Source organism: Lithobates pipiens, unplaced genomic scaffold (assembly GCF_037356315.1).
Source record: "Lithobates pipiens isolate NorthernLeopardFrog02 unplaced genomic scaffold, aLitPip1_a1.2 Scaffold_13, whole genome shotgun sequence".
Lineage (NCBI taxonomy): Eukaryota > Metazoa > Chordata > Amphibia > Anura > Ranidae > Lithobates > Lithobates pipiens.
This window is the reverse complement of record NW_027507718.1, coordinates 146,526,377-146,544,756: the sequence shown is the minus strand read 5'-3', so window position 1 is coordinate 146,544,756 and position 18,380 is coordinate 146,526,377. Positions and strand designations below refer to the sequence as shown.

The window sequence follows — 18,380 nt, the reverse complement described above, 5'->3', positions numbered from 1 at the left end:
TCCATTCCTCCAGAGCAGCTTCGATGGCCAAAAGTTCACGGTCCCCGACGTCGTAGTTCCTTTCAGCATTTGACAGCTTGCGGGAAAAAAAAGCAACTGGATGCAGTAGAGCCTTAGCTCCCTGCCTCTGAGATAATATTGCTCCGACCACTGTTTCTGAGGCATCTACTTCCAAGACATAGGGCAGGGCTGGATCAGGGTGTTTCGGGACAGATGCAGATGTGAAAAGTCTTTTTAGGGCGTCAAAAGCTTTCTGAGCTTCCGGAGACCAAGAGAATCTTGTACCTTGCTTGGTTAAACTTGTAATGGGGGATATGATTGCAGAAAAATTTCTGATGAATTTTCGATAAAAATTTGCACACCCCACGAAACGTTGGACACCCTTCTTATCACTGGGAGCAGGCCAATCCAGGATGGCTGTAACCTTCTGGGGATCCATCTGGATGCCTTCAGTGGAAATGATTAAACCCAGGAATTGGATGCTTTGGCGTTCAAATACACATTTCTCTGGTTTTGCATAAAGTCCGTGTTGTCGAAGGCGACTCAATACATTCTTGACGTGACTACGGTGGTGATCTAGAGAGGGAGAGAAGATTAGTATATCATCAAGATAAACGACAACAAAAAGATCCAGGAAATCTCGGAAGACATCGTTGATGAAGTGCTGAAAGGTAGCGGGAGCATTGCAAAGTCCAAAGGGCATTACGAGGTATTCAAAATGGCCAAACCGTGTGCGGAACGCCGTCTTCCATTCACCCCCCTCTCGTATGCGAACCAGGTTATAAGCACCCCGAAGATCCAATTTCGTGAAAATAGTGGCCGTACCGAGTCGCTGGAATAGTTCAGGCACAAGTGGAAGAGGGTAACGTTTTTTTACAGTGATCTTATTAAGTTCATGGTAGTCCACACAGGGGCGTAGTGAGTGCTCCTTTTTTTCTACAAAGAAGATCCCCGCACTGGCAGGAGACGTGGAAGGGCGAATGAACCCCTTTTTAAGGTTGTCATCAATGTAGTCTTTCAAAGCAACAAGTTCAGATTCAGATAGAGGAAAGATCCTGCCAAAAGGAACTTCAACCCCAGGGAGGAGCTCAATTGGACAGTCATAGGCCCTGTGAGGAGGAAGTGTTTCTGCCCCCTTTTTGCTGAAAACGTCCAAAAAGTCGTGGTATGCCACTGGAACAACTTGGCGAGCATCGGACTCCACATCAATGCACAGCAGGTTCTGATGATTCTCTTGCCAGCAATGCTGAAGGCAATAGGGGGAAAGAAACTTGATTTCTTCCGTAACCCAGTTAATGTGAGGGTTATGAGCTTTTAACCAAGGCATACCCAGAATGATTGGGAACAGAGGGGAGGCAATGGCATCTAGGCGTAGAAGCTTTTGATGGTTCTTGGCAATGGTGGTGGATAACGGGATGGTTTCATGAGTAACCAATCCAGAATTAATGGTGGATCCATCTGCCAGATGTACAGAAAGTCTCTGAGCCTTGGGTAGTAGAGGAATGTGATGTTTGGCAGCAAAAGCTAAATCTATAAAACAGCTGCAAGCTCCAGAGTCAATTATAGCGGGAGTCTGGATAACTCCTCCTGGGAGCTGCAACAAAATGGAAAGAGCAAGATGAGCAGAGTTATTGGGTAGAGATGGAGGAGAAGCGGATGTAACTGAGAGGCACTTACGGATTTTGACTGGGCAAGATCTCACATAATGTCCTGAGCCTCCACAGTACAGGCAAAGATTTAGCTGGCGTCTGCGCCGGCGTTCTTCCATAGTCAAAGAAGGGCGGAGGAGACCAAGCTGCATGGGTTCAGATGCATCTGAAGTGGATGCGGCAGGAGCAGGTGAAGCGGGACTGAAAGAACCAGGCACTCTTGGAAGCATCCATTCTGGGCGTGACTGGTCGGCGGCTCGTTCCGACCTACGTTCCCTTAGGCGACGGTCAATCTGGATTGACAAATTTCTAAGTGTCTCCAAGGTGGAAGGGACACCTGTTCGTGCTAGCTCGTCCTTGAGCTGATCAGAAAGGCCTATGCGGAACTGGTAACACAGGGCAGCATCGTTCCAGCTGGTATCTGAACTCCATCGCCTAAACATCCATTCTGGGCGTGACTGGTCGGCGGCTCGTTCCGACCTACGTTCCCTTAGGCGACGGTCAATCTGGATTGACAAATTTCTAAGTGTCTCCAAGGTGGAAGGGACACCTGTTCGTGCTAGCTCGTCCTTGAGCTGATCAGAAAGGCCTATGCGGAACTGGTAACACAGGGCAGCATCGTTCCAGCTGGTATCTGAACTCCATCGCCTAAACATAGTCCTCCACTGCCCTGCGACCCTGCCGAAGCATGTGAAGAGCAGCTTCCGCAGTAGCGGCTTGCTGGGGGTCTTCATATAACTGAACCATGGCTCCAAAAAAAGAGGCCAAGTCCGTCAGAGATGTGGCCTTTTGCTCAAGGAGCCGGTGGGCCCAGGCCTGCGGTTCCCCCTGAAGCAAGGAAATGACAAACCCGACCTTGGTGGCTTCCAGGGAGAAGGTGCGTGGTTGTAGCGAAAAATAGAGTTCACATGCTTTGCGAAAGGCTCTGAACTTGTTGCGTTCTCCTTGGAACTTTTCAGGAGTTGGAACTCTGGGTTCAGGAGGTAGTATAACAACTGCGGGGGTTGCTGGCATCCAAGAAGTGGCAGGTGCTTGAGCAGGAGCAGAGGCAGACAAGGTCTGTATTTGGCCTTCCAGCTGGGTATAACCCTGTTGTAAGTCTTTTACGGCTTGGGTTAATCCGGCTAGGTGTTGGCAGAGTTCCTCCATAGGAGAGGGTCCTCGCACAGGCTCGGACATGGCTGTCTGCTACTGTCACATACCTGGTGATGGAGCCTGATATGCAGAGGATGGCCTCTCTTACAACTCTGACTTGGAGCCCCTGATAGAGCTGACAGGAAGCACCGAGATGCAGAGTCGCACGAGTGCCTGGCGGGATCGCTGAACCTGGAGCTGGCTCAGAGCACTAGAGGTGTCTGTAGAAATCCCAGAGCAGTGGTAGGCAGGTAGCTGGAACAAGTAGACAACTAGTCCCCACAGGCAGGAGTGCAGATGCAGCAGAAGGGATGGTGGCACCCTCAAGGCTGAAGAGAAGGCAAGTACAGGCAGGCCGGGTCATACACAATGGGCACGTCAGGAACAGGGGCTGAAGCAGAAACAGAATCAGATTACAGGCCGGGTCGTCAACAGGCTGGCAGCAGATTGGCAGAAGGAGCAGGCAGGTGCGGAGTGGGGGACAAGCCGGGGTCGGATGCAGGCAGGACACAGGAACATCAGGAAGCAAGCCGGGTCACAACAGGAACAGAAGTCAGGTAGCTAATTGCAGGTTACACAGGGAACGCTGTAGAGCAGACAGCACTAAGCATGGAAACTGGCTGAATTTAAGTAGCCTGTTTGGGCGGCAAAAGCTATCACATGGTGCGTGCAATGGCATCCTGACAGGGGCAGAGGTAATAGATCATCTTCTTCTGCAGCCATCTTGGGTGCTGGCATTCCCTTCCTGACATGAAGAGGTAACAGGTCGTCTTCTTCGGCAGCCATCTTGGATGACACACGGACAGGTACAAGCATGTACCCGTACGTGCCTGCCTTCCAACGCGTGGGGGTCCCCTCCCGCTGGCTGCGATGGTCCGTTTCGCTTCAGGAGCGATCCGGGATGAGGGGATGGCTGTTGGTTTCTGGCCACCCCCTCTCGATCGCTCCTGGCGAATGAGAAGCTTCCCCTGCCTGTGTAGTGTAAACACAGGCAGGAGAAAGTGATGTCACTCTCCTCGGGGAGGTCTTTTTGACCGGACGGCGAGGAGAGAAGACATCCTAGTAAGTGCACCAACACTACACTGACATGTAGGTACACATAGGCACACTTTCACCCCCCGATCACCCCCCCGTCAGGTTTTTATACTACCTAATAAAGATTTTAACCCCCTGATGGCCCCCAGGTAACCCTTTCACCCCCTTTTGCCAGTGTCACTAAGCAATCGTTTTTTTCTGATCGCTGCATTAGTGTCACTGGTGCCGCTAGGTAGCTAGTTATTTTTTAGGTTCACTGCCAGGGTTTTTATAGTGTTAGGTACCCCCATATACTACCTAATAAAGGTTTTAACCCCCTGATTGCCCCTAGAGTTAACCCTTTCACCAGCGATCACCGTATAAGTGTCACTGGTGATGCTGGTTAGCCAGTTAGTTATTTAGGTTCCCCGTCAGGTTTTTATATAGCGTCAGAGACCCCCATATACTACCTAATGAAGGTTTTAACCCCCTGATTGCCCCTAGTTAACCCTTTCAACAGTGATCACCGTATAAGTGTTACGGGTGATGCTGGTTACTTAGTTTGCTTTTTATAGCATCAGGGCACCCACCATTTATTACCCAATAAAGGTTTAACCCCCTGATCACCCGGCGGGTGATATCAATTAGGTTTTAGGGTCAGATAGGGTCTGCGTTGCCCCAGGCAGCGCTAGGTTAGTGCCAGTACCGCTAACACCCACGTGCAAAGCATACACCTCCCGTAGTGGTATAGTATCTGAACAGATCAATATCTGATCTGATCAGATCTATATTAGCATCCCCAGCAGTTTAGGGTTCCAAAAAAATGCATTGTTAGCGGGATCAGCCCAAATACCTGCTAGCACCTGCATTTTGCCCCTCCGCCCAGCCCACCCAAGTGCAGTATCGATCAATCGCTGTCACTTACAAAACACTAAACACATAACTGCAGCGTTCACAGAGTCATGCCTGATCCCTGCGATCGCTAACAGTTTTTTTTGGTAGCGTTTTATATTTAAATCCTGAAGGCGGTGCTTGGTTTTCGGGGTCCTTTACGCGGCTAGGCTCCCAAAAAGTCCCCCACATGTGGTATCCACGTACTCAGGTGAAGCAGCAGAATGTATTTTGGGTTATAATTTCACATATGCCCATAGCATGTGTGAGCAATATATCATTTAGTGTCAACTTTGTGCAAAAAAAAAAAAAAAGTTTGTAATATTCCCGCAACTTGTGCAAAATATAAAATATTCTATGGACTCAACATGCCTCTCAGTAAATAGCTTGGAGTGTCTACTTTCCAAAATGGGGTCATTTGGGGGGGTTTTGTGTTATTTTGGCATTTTATGGCCTTCGAAACTGTGATAGGTAGTGAGGAGTGAAATCAAAAATGTGCACCCTTAGAAATCCTGAAGGCAGTGATTGGTTTTCGGGGTGCTGTACGCGGCTAGACTCCCAAAAAGTCCCACACATGTGGTATCCCCGTACTCAGGAGAAGCAGCAGAATATATTTTGGGTTGCAATTCCACTTATAACTATGGCATGTGTGAGCAATATATCATTTAGTGACAACTTTTTGTAAACTTTTTTTCTTTTGTCATTATTCAATCACTTGGGACAAAAAAAAAATATTCAATGGGCTCAACATGCCTCTCAGCAATTTCCTTGGGGTGTCTACTTTCCAAAATGGGGTCCTTTGGGGGGGGGGGGGGGTTGTACTACCCTGCTATTTTAGCACCTCAAGAAATGAGATAGACAGTCATAAATTAAAAGCTGTGTAAATTCCAGAAAATGTACTCTAGTTTGTAGACGATATAACTTTTGCGCAAACCAATAAATATACGCTTATTGACATTCTTTTTACTAAAGACATGTGGCTGAATACATTTGGGCCTAAATGTATGACTAAAATTGAGTTTATTCGATTTTTCTTATAACAAAAAGTAGAAAATATCTTTTTTTTTTTCAAAATTTTCAGTCTTTTTCCATTTATATCGTAAAAAATAAAAATCGCAGAGGCAATAAAATACCATAAAAAAAGCTCTATTTGTGGGAAGAAAAGGACGCAAATTTCGTTTGGGTACAACATTGCATGACCGCGCAATTACCAGTTAAAGCAGTGCAGTGCAAAATTGTAAAAAGACCTCTGGTCCTTAGGCTGACAATTGGTCCGGGGCTTAAGTGGTTAAAAAAACATTGAACTAAAGGCTGTAATGTAATACATTGTAATGTAATGTAATAGGTAAAAAGCCAAGAGGGTGAATACTTTTGCAAGACACTTTGTATATGTATGTGTGTGTGTGTGTGTGTGTGTGTGTATATGTATATATATATATATATATATGTATGTATATATATATATATATATATATATATATATATATATATATATATATATATATATATGTATATAATATAATTAGCATATTGTCTCATTTTGTTGTATACTCTTTGCTGGGTCGTTTGGGGTTGTGGTTGTATTCCATTGTTCTATTGTGTCTACCTTGGGAGAAAAGTATACAACCTATTACAGGACAATTTTATGGTCCAGTTTATTGAGGCCCCAACTAGAAATGAAGCTCTGTTGGACCTGGTAATCTCAAACCATGCAGAGCTTATTACTAATGTCCAGATAAAGGAACACCTGGGTAGCAGTGATCATAACATGATTTCTTTTGATGTTAGCGCTAAACAAGAAATACACAAGAAAAAACACTTAACTTCAAGAGAGCAAATTTTCCAAGGATGAGGGCTGCTCTCCAGGACTTAGACTGGGAGAGAATATTCGCTTCAATGGGCACAGAACAGAAATGGGAATTCTTCAAAAAGACTGTTTGGGACTAGAGGTCGACCGATATTTGCAGTTTTTTAATTAATCGGCATCGGCAGATTGTGCTGATAAAAAGGCCGATTTAGAACAGCGCGACTTGGAAAGACTTCTGTAATAGAAGTCAGTGTAAGTTGCCTGAGTTGTCAAAGAAATGACTTTCCTTCTCTCTGGGCAGTCTGCCAAGAAAAGAACAAAAAGATACAATGTTTACACTTGAATGAATGAAATCATCTCAGTGTGTAGAAGTTATCAGTTTAACCATTTAAAGACTAAATCTTTTCTGACACTTGTTGCTTACAAGTAAAAATCCTGTATTTTCTGCCAGAAAATCACTTAGACCCCCCAAAAATTATATATATATTTTTTTTAGCAGAGATCCTAGGGAATAAAATAGCGGTTGTTGCAATATTTTATGTCACACGGCATTTGCACAGAGGTCTTTCAAATGCATTTTTTTGGGAAAAAAATACACTATTTAAAAAAAAAAATATTTAAAAACAGTAAAGTTAGCCCATTTTTTTTTCGTCCAAAAGTTTTGACTACCTGTTTTTATTTAATATATAGGTTTTTTTTTAAATCTAAATCATACATACAAGTAAACTGATTGGAGGTTTGTTTTGTTTAATAAATGTTTAAATGTAAGAAATTTTCTGTATCAGGCGTTGATGGTAAAACGCTGCAAGTTTTAGCGGCTCTTTACCATAATTTTATCGGCGCTATTTGGCTGCTAGTGGGGCACATAAAACCCAGCTAGCGGCCGAGGAAGAGGTTAAATGCGCCAGTGAAGCAACGCTGCCAAATCGCATTGCATGCGCTTCGGCAGTGGTGCCCATTCATATCAATGGGCAGGAGTGGTGGAGGAGTGGTATACACCACTCCAAACGTGCTGCTTGCAGGACTTTTTTTTAAGATCCTGCCAGCGCATCGCCTTAGTGCCCGTTCACACTACCGCGACTTGTCAGGCGACTTAGTCGCCTGACAAGTCGCGCTCCGTTCTGTACTATGGAACCGTTCTAATAGGAGCGACTCAAGTCGCTCCGACTTAGAAAAAGGTTCCTGTACTATTTTTGGGGCGACTTCAGGCGACTTGCATTGACTTCTATACAGTCGTCGTTTTGCAAGTCGCTGCTGAAGTCGTGTGCAGGTCGCGTCTGTGAGTCGCGCTGCAAGTCGTGTCGCCCCTGTGTGAACGGGCACTCAGTGTGAAAGCACTCTGTCTTTCACACAGACTGCAGGGGAGCCGTTTTGCAGGCACTTTACAGGCGCTATTTTTAGCCCAAAAGCGCCTGAAAAATGTCCCAGTGGGAAAGGTGGGTTAGATTTTATGAGATCAAGGGGGATTAAAAAAAATAAAAAATCGGCCTAACATATCGGCCCAAAAAAAACGGCATCATATATCGGCTATCGGCCGCCATGATTTCTAAATATCGGCATCGGCCAGAGAAAAACCCATATCGGTCGACCTCTATTTGGGACCTCACTGAAAAGTATATTCCCATGGGCAATACGTTTAAAAGGCTAAGAACAAAGCCAATGTGGCTCACGGCCAAAGTTAAAAAAGCTATAAACTATAAGAGAAGAGCTTTTAAAAAATATAAAAATGAAGGATCACTAGTGTCATTTAAATGTTATAAAGAATTTAACAGACTATGTAAAAAGGAAATCAAGGATGCAAAAATTCAAAACGAACGACCGATTGCAAAAGATAGTAGGACAAACCCCAAAAAATTCTTCAAATATATTAATAGTAAAAAGGTCAAGTCTGAGCATGTAGGCCCTTTACAAAATAATCTAGAGTGGGTGACTGGGGACAAAGAGAAGGCTAATTTATTAAATACTTTCTTCAGCTCTGTGTACACAAAAGAGCATGGGGGGGCTCATGTCCATAATGGGGGTGATAGTGACACAGCCCCAAATGATCCACAATGGCTTAAAAGTGATATGGTCCAGAAATATTTAGACAGAATAAAGGTGGATAAAGCACCTGGCCCTGATGACATCCACCCACGGATCCTAAAAGAATTGAGCTCTGTAATTTCAGAGCCATTGTATCTAATTTTTAGGGACTCATTAATGACGGGAATAGTCCCACTGGATTGGTGCAGGGCGAACGTGGTGCCTGTATTTAAAAAGGGATCAAAGTCTTTACCAAGCGACTATAGACCCGTTAGCTTAACTTCTATAATTGCGAAGATACTGAATCGTTTAATAAAAGACCACATCGACGAGTTCTTGCTGAACAAAAACACTTTAAGCAACAGACAACATGGATTCATGAAAGACAGAAGGTGTCAGACAAATCTGATTTCTTTTTATGAGGAGGTAAGTAAAACCTTGGACAGAGGGGTGGCGGTGGACGTGGTATACTTGGATTTTGTAAAAGCGTTCGATACAGTCCCCCACACACGGCTCATGTGTAAGGTAAAGTCTACAGGTTTGGAAATATCAGTTTGTAAATGGATAGAAAATTGACTAAAAGACAGAATTCAGAGAGTAGTGATTGATTCTTACTCTGAATGGTCTAAGGTTATCAGTGGTGTACCCCAAGGTTCAGTGCTGGGACCCTTACTTTTTAACATCTTTATAAATGATAATGAGTCTGGGATCAAAAGTAACATTTCTGTCTTTCCAGATGACACCAAGATATGCAGTGGAATAATGTCCTTACAGGATGTCTCTAATTTACAAGCCGACCTCAATACTCTGTCTAATTGGGCGACTATGTGGCAGTGAGGTTTAATGTTGATAAATGTAAAGTTATGCACTTGGGGGCTAAGAATATGCATGCATCATACATGCTAGGGGGAGTACACCTGGGGGAATCCATAGTGGAGAAGGATCTGGGGGTTTTGGTAGATCATAAGCTCAATAACAACATGCAATGCCAAGCTGCTGTTTCCAAAGCGAGCAAAGTCCTTTCTTGTATTAAGAGAGGTATGGACTCCAGAGAGAGAGATATAATTTTGCCCCTGTTCAAATCATTAGTAAGACCTCATCTGGAATATGCAGTTCAGTTTTGGGCACCAGTTCTCAAAAAGGATATCAGGGACCTGGAGAAAGTGCAGAGAAGGGCAACCAAGTTGATAAGAGGCATGGAGGAGCTCAGCTATGAGGAGAGATTAGAGGAACTAAATTTATTCACTCTTGAGAAGAGGAGAATAAGGGGGGATATGATCAACATGTTCAAATATATTAGGGGTCCATATAGTGAACTTGGTGTTGAGTTATTCTCTGTACGGTCAACCCAGAGGACACGAGGGCACTCTTTAAGTCTAGAGGAAAAGAGATTTCATCTTCAAGTACGGAAAGGTTTCTTCACAGTTAGAGCTGTGAAAATGTGGAATAGACTCCCGCCAGAGGTGGTTCTGGCCAGCTCAGTAGATTGCTTTAAGAAAGGCCTGGATACTTTCCTGAATGTACATAATATAACTGGGTACTAACATAGGTAAAGTTGATCCAGGGAATATCCGATTGCCTCTTGGAGGATCAGGAAGGAATTTTTTTCCCCTGCTGTAGCAAATTGGAGCATGCGCTGCTGGGGTTTTTTTTTCGCCCTCCCCTGGATCAATTGTGGGCATAAAATTGGGTATTTGGATTGTACGATTATTTTTTATTTTATTTATTTGTTTTTAACTAACTATGTAACTATGTAAGGCTCACTTTGTTGGACCTTCGAACAAAGTGGATTTATGAACGCATTTCCAGAATGTTTGTAAGTAGGGGACTTACTGTAACGACCAAGGGGATTCTGTAAACTATGTAGTAAAGTGTGTCTGGTACTAACTAGTAAAGAATATCTATGTAAGATGCTCAACTTTCTGTGCACCTACTGTTTAAAGGGTTAGTTCACCTTTAACAAAAACTGCCTATGCAGATAAAGGTGTGTTTGTAGATAAATAAAAACTGCAACTTTGAGTAAAGTGTCTTGTCCAAAACTGAGCTTATAATATTTCCTCCCCCATGTGCCTCTTCCCCTGACTTTTCTGTCAAGAGCAATGGCAAAACCATCCATCCATCCGAGCATGCCAGGTGCTAGGTGTTATCCTGGACTCTGAACTCTGCTTTCAGCCCCACATCCAATCACTTTCCATAGTTTGCAGCCTTAACCTTCGCAACATCTCCAGAATACGTCACTTCCTAATCAATAAAACCACAAAGCTCCTGATTCACTCCCTGGTCCCTGGTTATCTCTCGCCTCGACTCCTACAACTCCCTCCTCATTGACTTACCTAGGTTATCCCCCCTTCAGTCCATCATGAATCCTGCTGCCGGACTCATCCACTTTACAAACCGCTCAGCGTCTGCTACCCCTCTCGGCCAATAACTTACAAAGCCATCCACAACTTTGCCCCCAGCCACATCATTAACCTAGTCTCTATATACCAACCAAATCCTCCCCTTTGTTCCTCCCAGGACCTCTTGCTCTCTAGTGCCCTTGTCACCTCCAGGACTTCTCCTGAGCATCTCCTATCCCCAATCTGTCTGACTATCTTCAACTCTGTCCGCTTTTTAGGCAATCCCTGAAAACGTTATACTTCAGATAAGCATATCTCATATCATGTCTCTACCTAACAACTGTACTTTCATTTTCTTCATCAGCTCATCCCCCACAGTTATTTACCTTTTTGTATCACTTACAAACCTCTTAGCCCTTGTACACACGGTCGGAGATTCCGACAACCAAATCCGTCTGAGTAATTCCGACGGATTAATTCCGGAAGAGGTCCGGAAGTGATGTTGCATACACATGGCCACACTAAGTTGTCGGAGAATCCGATTGTACATAACGTGATGACGTTATTTTGTTAGGACGGGACTACGTTCAGGCTAGTAGCCAATAGCTTTGGTCTAGGAATTTGATCTGAGCATGCGTGGCACTTTGTCCATCGGAGTAGACTACACATGATCGGAGTATGTCCGATCGGAGCATTTTGTCTGAAAATTTTACCAGCAAGTTGGAAAAGTTGGTCCGTCGGATATTCAGACGGAAACAGTCCGATGCAGACCACACACAGTCGGAATATCCAACAAGACAGTCCGATAGGAAACTTTCCGTCGGAATCTCCGACCGTGTGTTCAAGGGCTAAGATTGCAAGCTCTAACTAGCAGGGCCCTCAGATTCCTCCTGTATTGAATTTTATTGTAACTGTACTGTCAGCCCTAACATTCTAAAGTGTAGCACATAATGTTGGTGCTATATAAATCCTATATAAAAATATTAATAGAAATTAAAATTGCTGAATAATGTAGCACTTTGCTATATATGAAACATGTGATGCTCCATATAGTGAACAAGAATATTAGTGAAAAAATAAACAAGTGCCACAAGTGTCAATCTAAAAAATAAATAAACAATGAGTATAATAAACTCTATATGATAATAATGTAAACTAATCAAGTGCTGTCCATGCTCAATGATATCTACATAAAGATAATAAAAATGTCGCAAATTCATGCATACAGTATCTCACAAAAGTGAGTACACCCCTCACATTTTTGTAAATATTTCATTATATCTTTTCATGTGACAATGCTGAAGAAATTACACTTTGCTACAATGTAAATTAATGAGTGTACAGCTTGTATAACAGTGTACATTTGCTGCCACCTCAAAATAACTCGACACACAGCCATTAATGTCTAAACCGCTGGCAACAAAAGTGAGTACACCCCTGTGAAAGTGTCCAAAATGGCCCCAATTAGCCATTTTCCCTTCTCGGTGTCATGTGACTTGTTAGTGTTACAAAGTCTCAAGTGTGAATGGGGAGCAGTTGCGTTAAATTTGGTGTTATCACTCTCACTCTCTCATACTGGTCACTGGAAGTTCAACGTAGCACCTCATGGCAAAGAACTCTGAGGATCTGAAAAAAAGAATTGTTGCTCTACATAAAGATGACCTAGGCTATAAGAACATTGCCAAGACCCTAAAAGTGAGCTTTTAGGGTTTAGGAGATATCCCCGGTCCCCTGCATGTGCCGATGACATTGGCACATGCGCACTAGAGCAAACTAACGCAATGGCACCTATGTGCCGCTGCATCAGTCTGCGTGCCGTTACCAGCACCCCCCTCGCACATGCGTGGGAGTGACGTCATCGCAGCTCTAGCCAATCACAGCATCGGAGCCACGATACCCGGAAGTAACTCAGGGATGACATGTTGGCGGCCGGAGGGGGAGACGAGGACGGCTTCGGGGTTTTCAATTTGAGGTAAGTAATACATAATAAGCTATTATGCTATGTATACTAGCTCATTATGCTTTTGTCCTGCAGGTTGTCTTTTTTTTTTTTAACAAGAATTTACTTCCTTTTTAATAATAATAATAGGCCATTTAGGTACCACATGATCCCTGACGTGAAAACTCCAAGGACGTTTCTAAGATGAGCCCAATTAAAAAAAAAATATAATCATAATTTTTTTCCCCAGTTTAGGCCGATACGTATTCTTCTACATATTTTTGGTAAAAAAAAAATCGCAATTAGCGATTTATGGATTGCTTTGTGCAAAAGTTATAGCATCTACAAAATAGGGGATAGATTTAAGGCATTTTTTTTTTACTAGTAATGACAGCGATCTGCGATTTTTTTTTTTTTCGTGACTGCGACATTATGACGGACACATCGGACACTTTTGACACATTTTTGGGACCATTCGCGTTTACACAGCGATCGGGGCTTTAAATTGCACTGATTACTGTGTAAATGTGACTGGCAGGGAAGGGGTTAACACCAGGGGGCGCTGCAGGGGTTAATATGTTCTCTGGGAGTGATTCTAACTGTGGGGGGAGGGGACTCACAAGGGGAGGAGACGATCGGTGTTCCTCTGTACTGGGAACACAACATCGGTCTCCTCTCCACTGACAGGACGTGTATCTGTGTGTTTACATACATAGATCCACGATCCTGCTGTGTTCCCGGGCAATCGCGGGTGCCCGGCGGACATCGCGGCTGCCTGGCACACGCACCGGGTCCCGAGCGATGCCATGGGTGCGCGCGCCACCGGCGGCGCACGGGCGCCGCCTAGACGGCCGGGAATCAGGACGTCATATGACACCCACCCAGGATGGGAGATCCCATCTGTGGGCGTCATATGTCTATAGGCCGGGGCTGAAGGGGTTAAAGAGGTTGTAAGCCGCGAGAAAAAAATAACCAAAAAAAAAAAAAAACCTGTAAGACAAAGTCATAATGAGCAAGTATGCGTCGCATACTTGCTCATTATGAAATACTTACCTTAGAACAGGGATAGGCAACCCCCGACACGGGGGTGACATCACATACAAGCACGTGGGCTGGATGCGAGAGAGGAATAAGCAGGATGAGTGTGCCAGGACAGGTAGGTCTCTGCTTCTTTTCACCACTCTGCATATCACGCATATCATAGGTGAGAAGAAGGTACAGCGCAGTAGCAGATCCAGATTCTAGTCTCGGGAGGGGCAGTGCCAGAAAATAAGGTCTTGCTTACAGAACTGTATTTAATGTATCGTACAGTCCGGCCACCCGCAATCTATCCCCACAGAGATAGAACAGCAGTCTGCCGAAACAATTCAGACTGCTGTTCTGTCAGAGATGAACAGAGTAATCTTGTGTTCCTGCTAACCAGGAACATGGATCACTCTATTCATCTAGTGAATCCATCCCCCACACAGTTTGCAAGCACCCCCTAGGGACACAGTCAACCCTTTGTTAACCCCAGCCAGTGCCATTAGTACAGTGACAGTGCATATTTTTAGTACCGATCACTGTATTAGACCCCTTTCACACTGGGGCGGTGGGTGCGTCGGCGGTAAAGCACCGCTATTTTTAGTGGCGCTTTACCATCAATTTTGCGGTAGCTGCTAGCAGGCCACTTTTACCCCTGCTAGTGGCCTAGAAAGGGTTAAAACCACCGCAAAGAGCTGCTGCAGCAGCGTTATGCCGGCGATATAGCTGCGCTGCCCATTCATTTCAATGGACAGAAGCGGTTTAGGAGTGGTGTATAATCTCTCCTTCACCATTGCAAAGATGCTGCTTACAGGAGTGTTTTTTAACTTCCTGCAAGCGTCCGCTCCAGTGTGAAAGCACTTGGGCTTCCACACTAGAGAGACAGGAGCGACTCTTTACAGGCACTATGCAGGTGCTATTTTTAGCGCTTTGGTGCCTGTAAAGCGCCTCAGTGTGAAAGGGGTCTTATGCCGCGCACACACTGTGCAGTCACTGTCAGACAGTGATATTTTTTTTTGGGGGGGGGGGGTCTGGGGACTGGGTGGTGTTTGTTGCCCCCCCGATCTGCTACAGCAGTGGAGCAGATGAGCAGGAGGGTACAGCAGTGGGGAAAATGAGCAGGAGGGGTTCAGAGGTGGGACAGATGTGCAGTGAGGTAAATTGGTGGAAGAGATGAGAAGGGGGTTCAGCAGTGGGATGGAGGAGCAGGGGAGTACAGTGATGGGATAGATGAGAAGGGGATTCAGTGGCGGCACACAAAATCAAGGGATAGAGCAGTGGGTCAGATGTGAAATGAGGTGTAGTGGTGGAACAGATGAGCAGGGGGTTACAGTAGTGGGGGAGGAGAGAAGGGAGTACAGTGGTGAGACAAATGTGCAGGAGGTACATTGTTGGGGCAGATGAGAACGCCAGTTACAGCGGTGGGGCAGAAGAGCAGATGGGTTCTGTGTTAGAACAGATGAGAAGGTGATTCAATAGTGAGACAGGAGAGTATGGGGATACAGCGGGGGAGCAGTTGTGCAGGGAGGTACAGTGATGGGGCAGATGAGAAAAGGGGTACACTGATGGGGCAGATAAGCAGGGGGGTTACAGTGGTGGGACAGAAGAACATTGGGGTACAGTGGTTGGGCATATGTGCAGGAGGTACAATGGTGGGAGGGATGAGAAGGGGGTTCAGCGGTGGGACAGAAAAGCTGGGGGCGGGTACAGTGATGGGGCAGATGAGCAGGGGGTTACAGTGGTGGGAAAGATGAGCGGGGGGGTTCAGTGTTGGGGCACAAGAGCAGGGGGGGTACAGAGGTAGGGCAGATGAGCAGGGGGTTAAAGTGGTTGGGCAGGGGGGTACAGAGGTGGGGCAGATGTACAGGGTGGTACAGAGGTGGAGCAGAAGAGAAAGGAGGTACATTGGTGGGACAGATGAGCAAGGATTTACAGTGGTGGGGCAGAGAGCAGGGGGTACAGAGGTTGGGCAGATGTGCAGAGGAGAAAGAATGTACAGTGGTGGAACACATGAGCAGGGGGGTCACAGTGGTGGGGCAGAAGAGCAGGGGGAACAAAGGTGGGAGAGATATGCAGGAGGTACAGTGGTGGGGGAGATGAGAAAGGGGGTTATTTGTGGGAAAAAAAGGACATACATTTTGTTTGGGTACAGCGCCGCACAGCCACACAATTGTCAGTTAAAGCAATGCAATGCTGTAAAAATGGGCTGGTCATTAAGGAGGTAAATCCTTTCCGGTCCTAAAGTGGTTAAACAAATAAATGCTCAGCTTTCAAGAGGGCAAATAGCAGTGTGCAGGAGCTCATTCTAAGGGTCAACTATGCATATGAAGGCAATATTAACTTGCCCATTCAAACTGCAGGATCCTTGCCACAGTAAGTGGTATGCTCATATAATGCTGCTTTGCTCACTGCTAAAATTTACTAATGACTGTTGGGTGTCAGTCCAAATCTACCTGGGATGTGAAAGTTCAGATGTGTGCATGTGTGAGACTGAAGTGCACTCAATTGCACTTACACGTTAGAGAAGTTTTACCTGTTCATGAGTACATTTTAATGTGTGAGTGCATTCATAACACGTTACATCCTGAATATGGATATAACATTTTATGAAAGGTGAACATTTAAAGACCAGCACAGGTTGGTGTTTGCTCTTCAGCTGTTGTTAACGTGGACACATTTCATGGCAGATGGACTTTAACTTTAAATAAACATCTTAACTAATACCATGCAATATTCAGAGGTTATATAGACACGTTTTATGGCAGATTGACTTTAAATGAGCATCTTAGCCAATGGCGTGTAATATTTGGATGCTATAGTATATGTACATGTAAAGAATTTTTGAATGTATTTGTAATGATAGTATATATATATATATATATTTTTTTTTTTTTTCAAGGTTTCCCAGAATTCATCAAAAAGCCCACAGATGAAATTGGCGTTTCAGGGGGTGTGGCTTCTTTTGTATGTCAGGCTACAGGTGATCCGAAGCCCCGAGTAACATGGAACAAACGGGGCAAGAAAGTGAACTCCCAACGATTTGAGGTAAAAATAACATGTCCGCTTACTTTACATTACATTAATAATTTACAAAACACAGTTTTTGTGCCCAAAATTTCTTTAGAGTAATCATTTGGGAAATGTCTCTGTATAATGTAACTTTATTGAGTTGACATTTTGAGTAGCACCTCAACACAGAAATACATTTCAGGACTGAGTAAAGAAAAACCGTCCTGTTACTTATAAGAACTAAAATTATCTTCCAGCCTGTTAGAAATAAATGTATTTTCTTGGGTGGCAAGCTGAGTACCCTAAGTCAGCATGGATTAACCTTGGCCATTGGTCTGCTGAAAGGCTAAGTGTAAAAAGGTATTTTTATTTATGCTGTTATGTATGTATGTTTTAGGGGTAGTAATAAAACTTTCATTTTATATACATACTAGTGGCTCTTATTGTGCTACCTAAAAAAAAAAAAGGCTATTTCCACTTGTTAGTTAATAAAAATGTAAGAAAATGTATGTTCTACTCTTCATAAGCCCCTGTACACACGGTCAGAGATTTCGTCAACCAAATCCATCGTATTTTGTCCGAAACTGTTGCATACACACGGTCGGACAAAGTTGTAGAAAAATCCGATCTTTCAGAACGTGATGGCGTAATTTTGTTACGATGGGACTACATTCAGGCTAGTAGCCAATAGCTTTGATGTAGGAATTTGATCTGAGCATGCGTGGCACTTTGTCCGATCAAAATTCTCTACACATGATCGGAGTATGTCCTATCGGACCAGTTTGTCGGAAAATATTTCCAACAAGTTGGAAAATTGGGTCCGACGGATATTCCGACGGAATCAGTCCGATGCATACCACACACAGTCGGATTATCTGACAACACGGTCCGATAGGACACATTCCGTCAGATTCTCCGACCGTGTGTACAAGGGCTAAGTGTGGGCTTACCTAAAATGCAGTGCCTATGGAGTGTTCAGTCTTTACCAGGACCACAGTGTCATAGCAAGGGAAGATTTTTATGGAAAGATCTCTTTTTTTGACTCAGCTTTTGGCATAAAAAAAAGTAATTACAAAAATAATTAGTCTAAAAGGTGTGCAAAAACAGTATCTCTGTAGTGATCAATAAGTGTGTAAGAAATAAAGTTAACTCCTTGTAAACCATACGAACTGGAAGGAGGTTTGGAACTTTAAATGAAGCGATTGAATAGTGGAGGTGAGTTATAAATACATAATATTCAATTGATGACATACATCATAAAAAATATTTATTGATTTAATATGTAGTACAAAGCACATGTAAAAAGCATAAACATGATGAACAGATTAGTACAAACATAGTACCATAAGATCAGGGTAATAGACAATATTTATATGGGTAGATACCTTGGTAGATAGATACCATGGCAACCCGCCCAAAACTGGCACATGTACCCACATGGTGCATATATATATATGTATATCTATAAAAAAATATATATTTAAACAAATCTTTCCCAAATGTTGTACAATATGGAAACAGGTTGCTGAATAGAGATCAGTGTCAGGCCATAT

The 18,380-nt window shown here is 44.0% G+C and overlaps 1 protein-coding gene across 21 annotated transcripts in view; it reads left to right on the top strand.

Annotated features, from left to right (window-relative positions):
• The window catches only part of PTPRS (protein tyrosine phosphatase receptor type S), a 733,740-nt gene that overhangs the window by 101,700 nt on the left and 613,660 nt on the right, over nucleotides 1–18,380 (top strand). For all 21 annotated transcript variants that reach the window (XM_077475694.1, XM_077475692.1, XM_077475693.1 and 18 more), the window contains one exon: nucleotides 16,718–16,863. In XM_077475694.1, coding sequence (XP_077331820.1) covers nucleotides 16,718–16,863 — 146 coding nt within the window. The remainder of the gene's footprint in view (nucleotides 1–16,717; nucleotides 16,864–18,380) is intronic.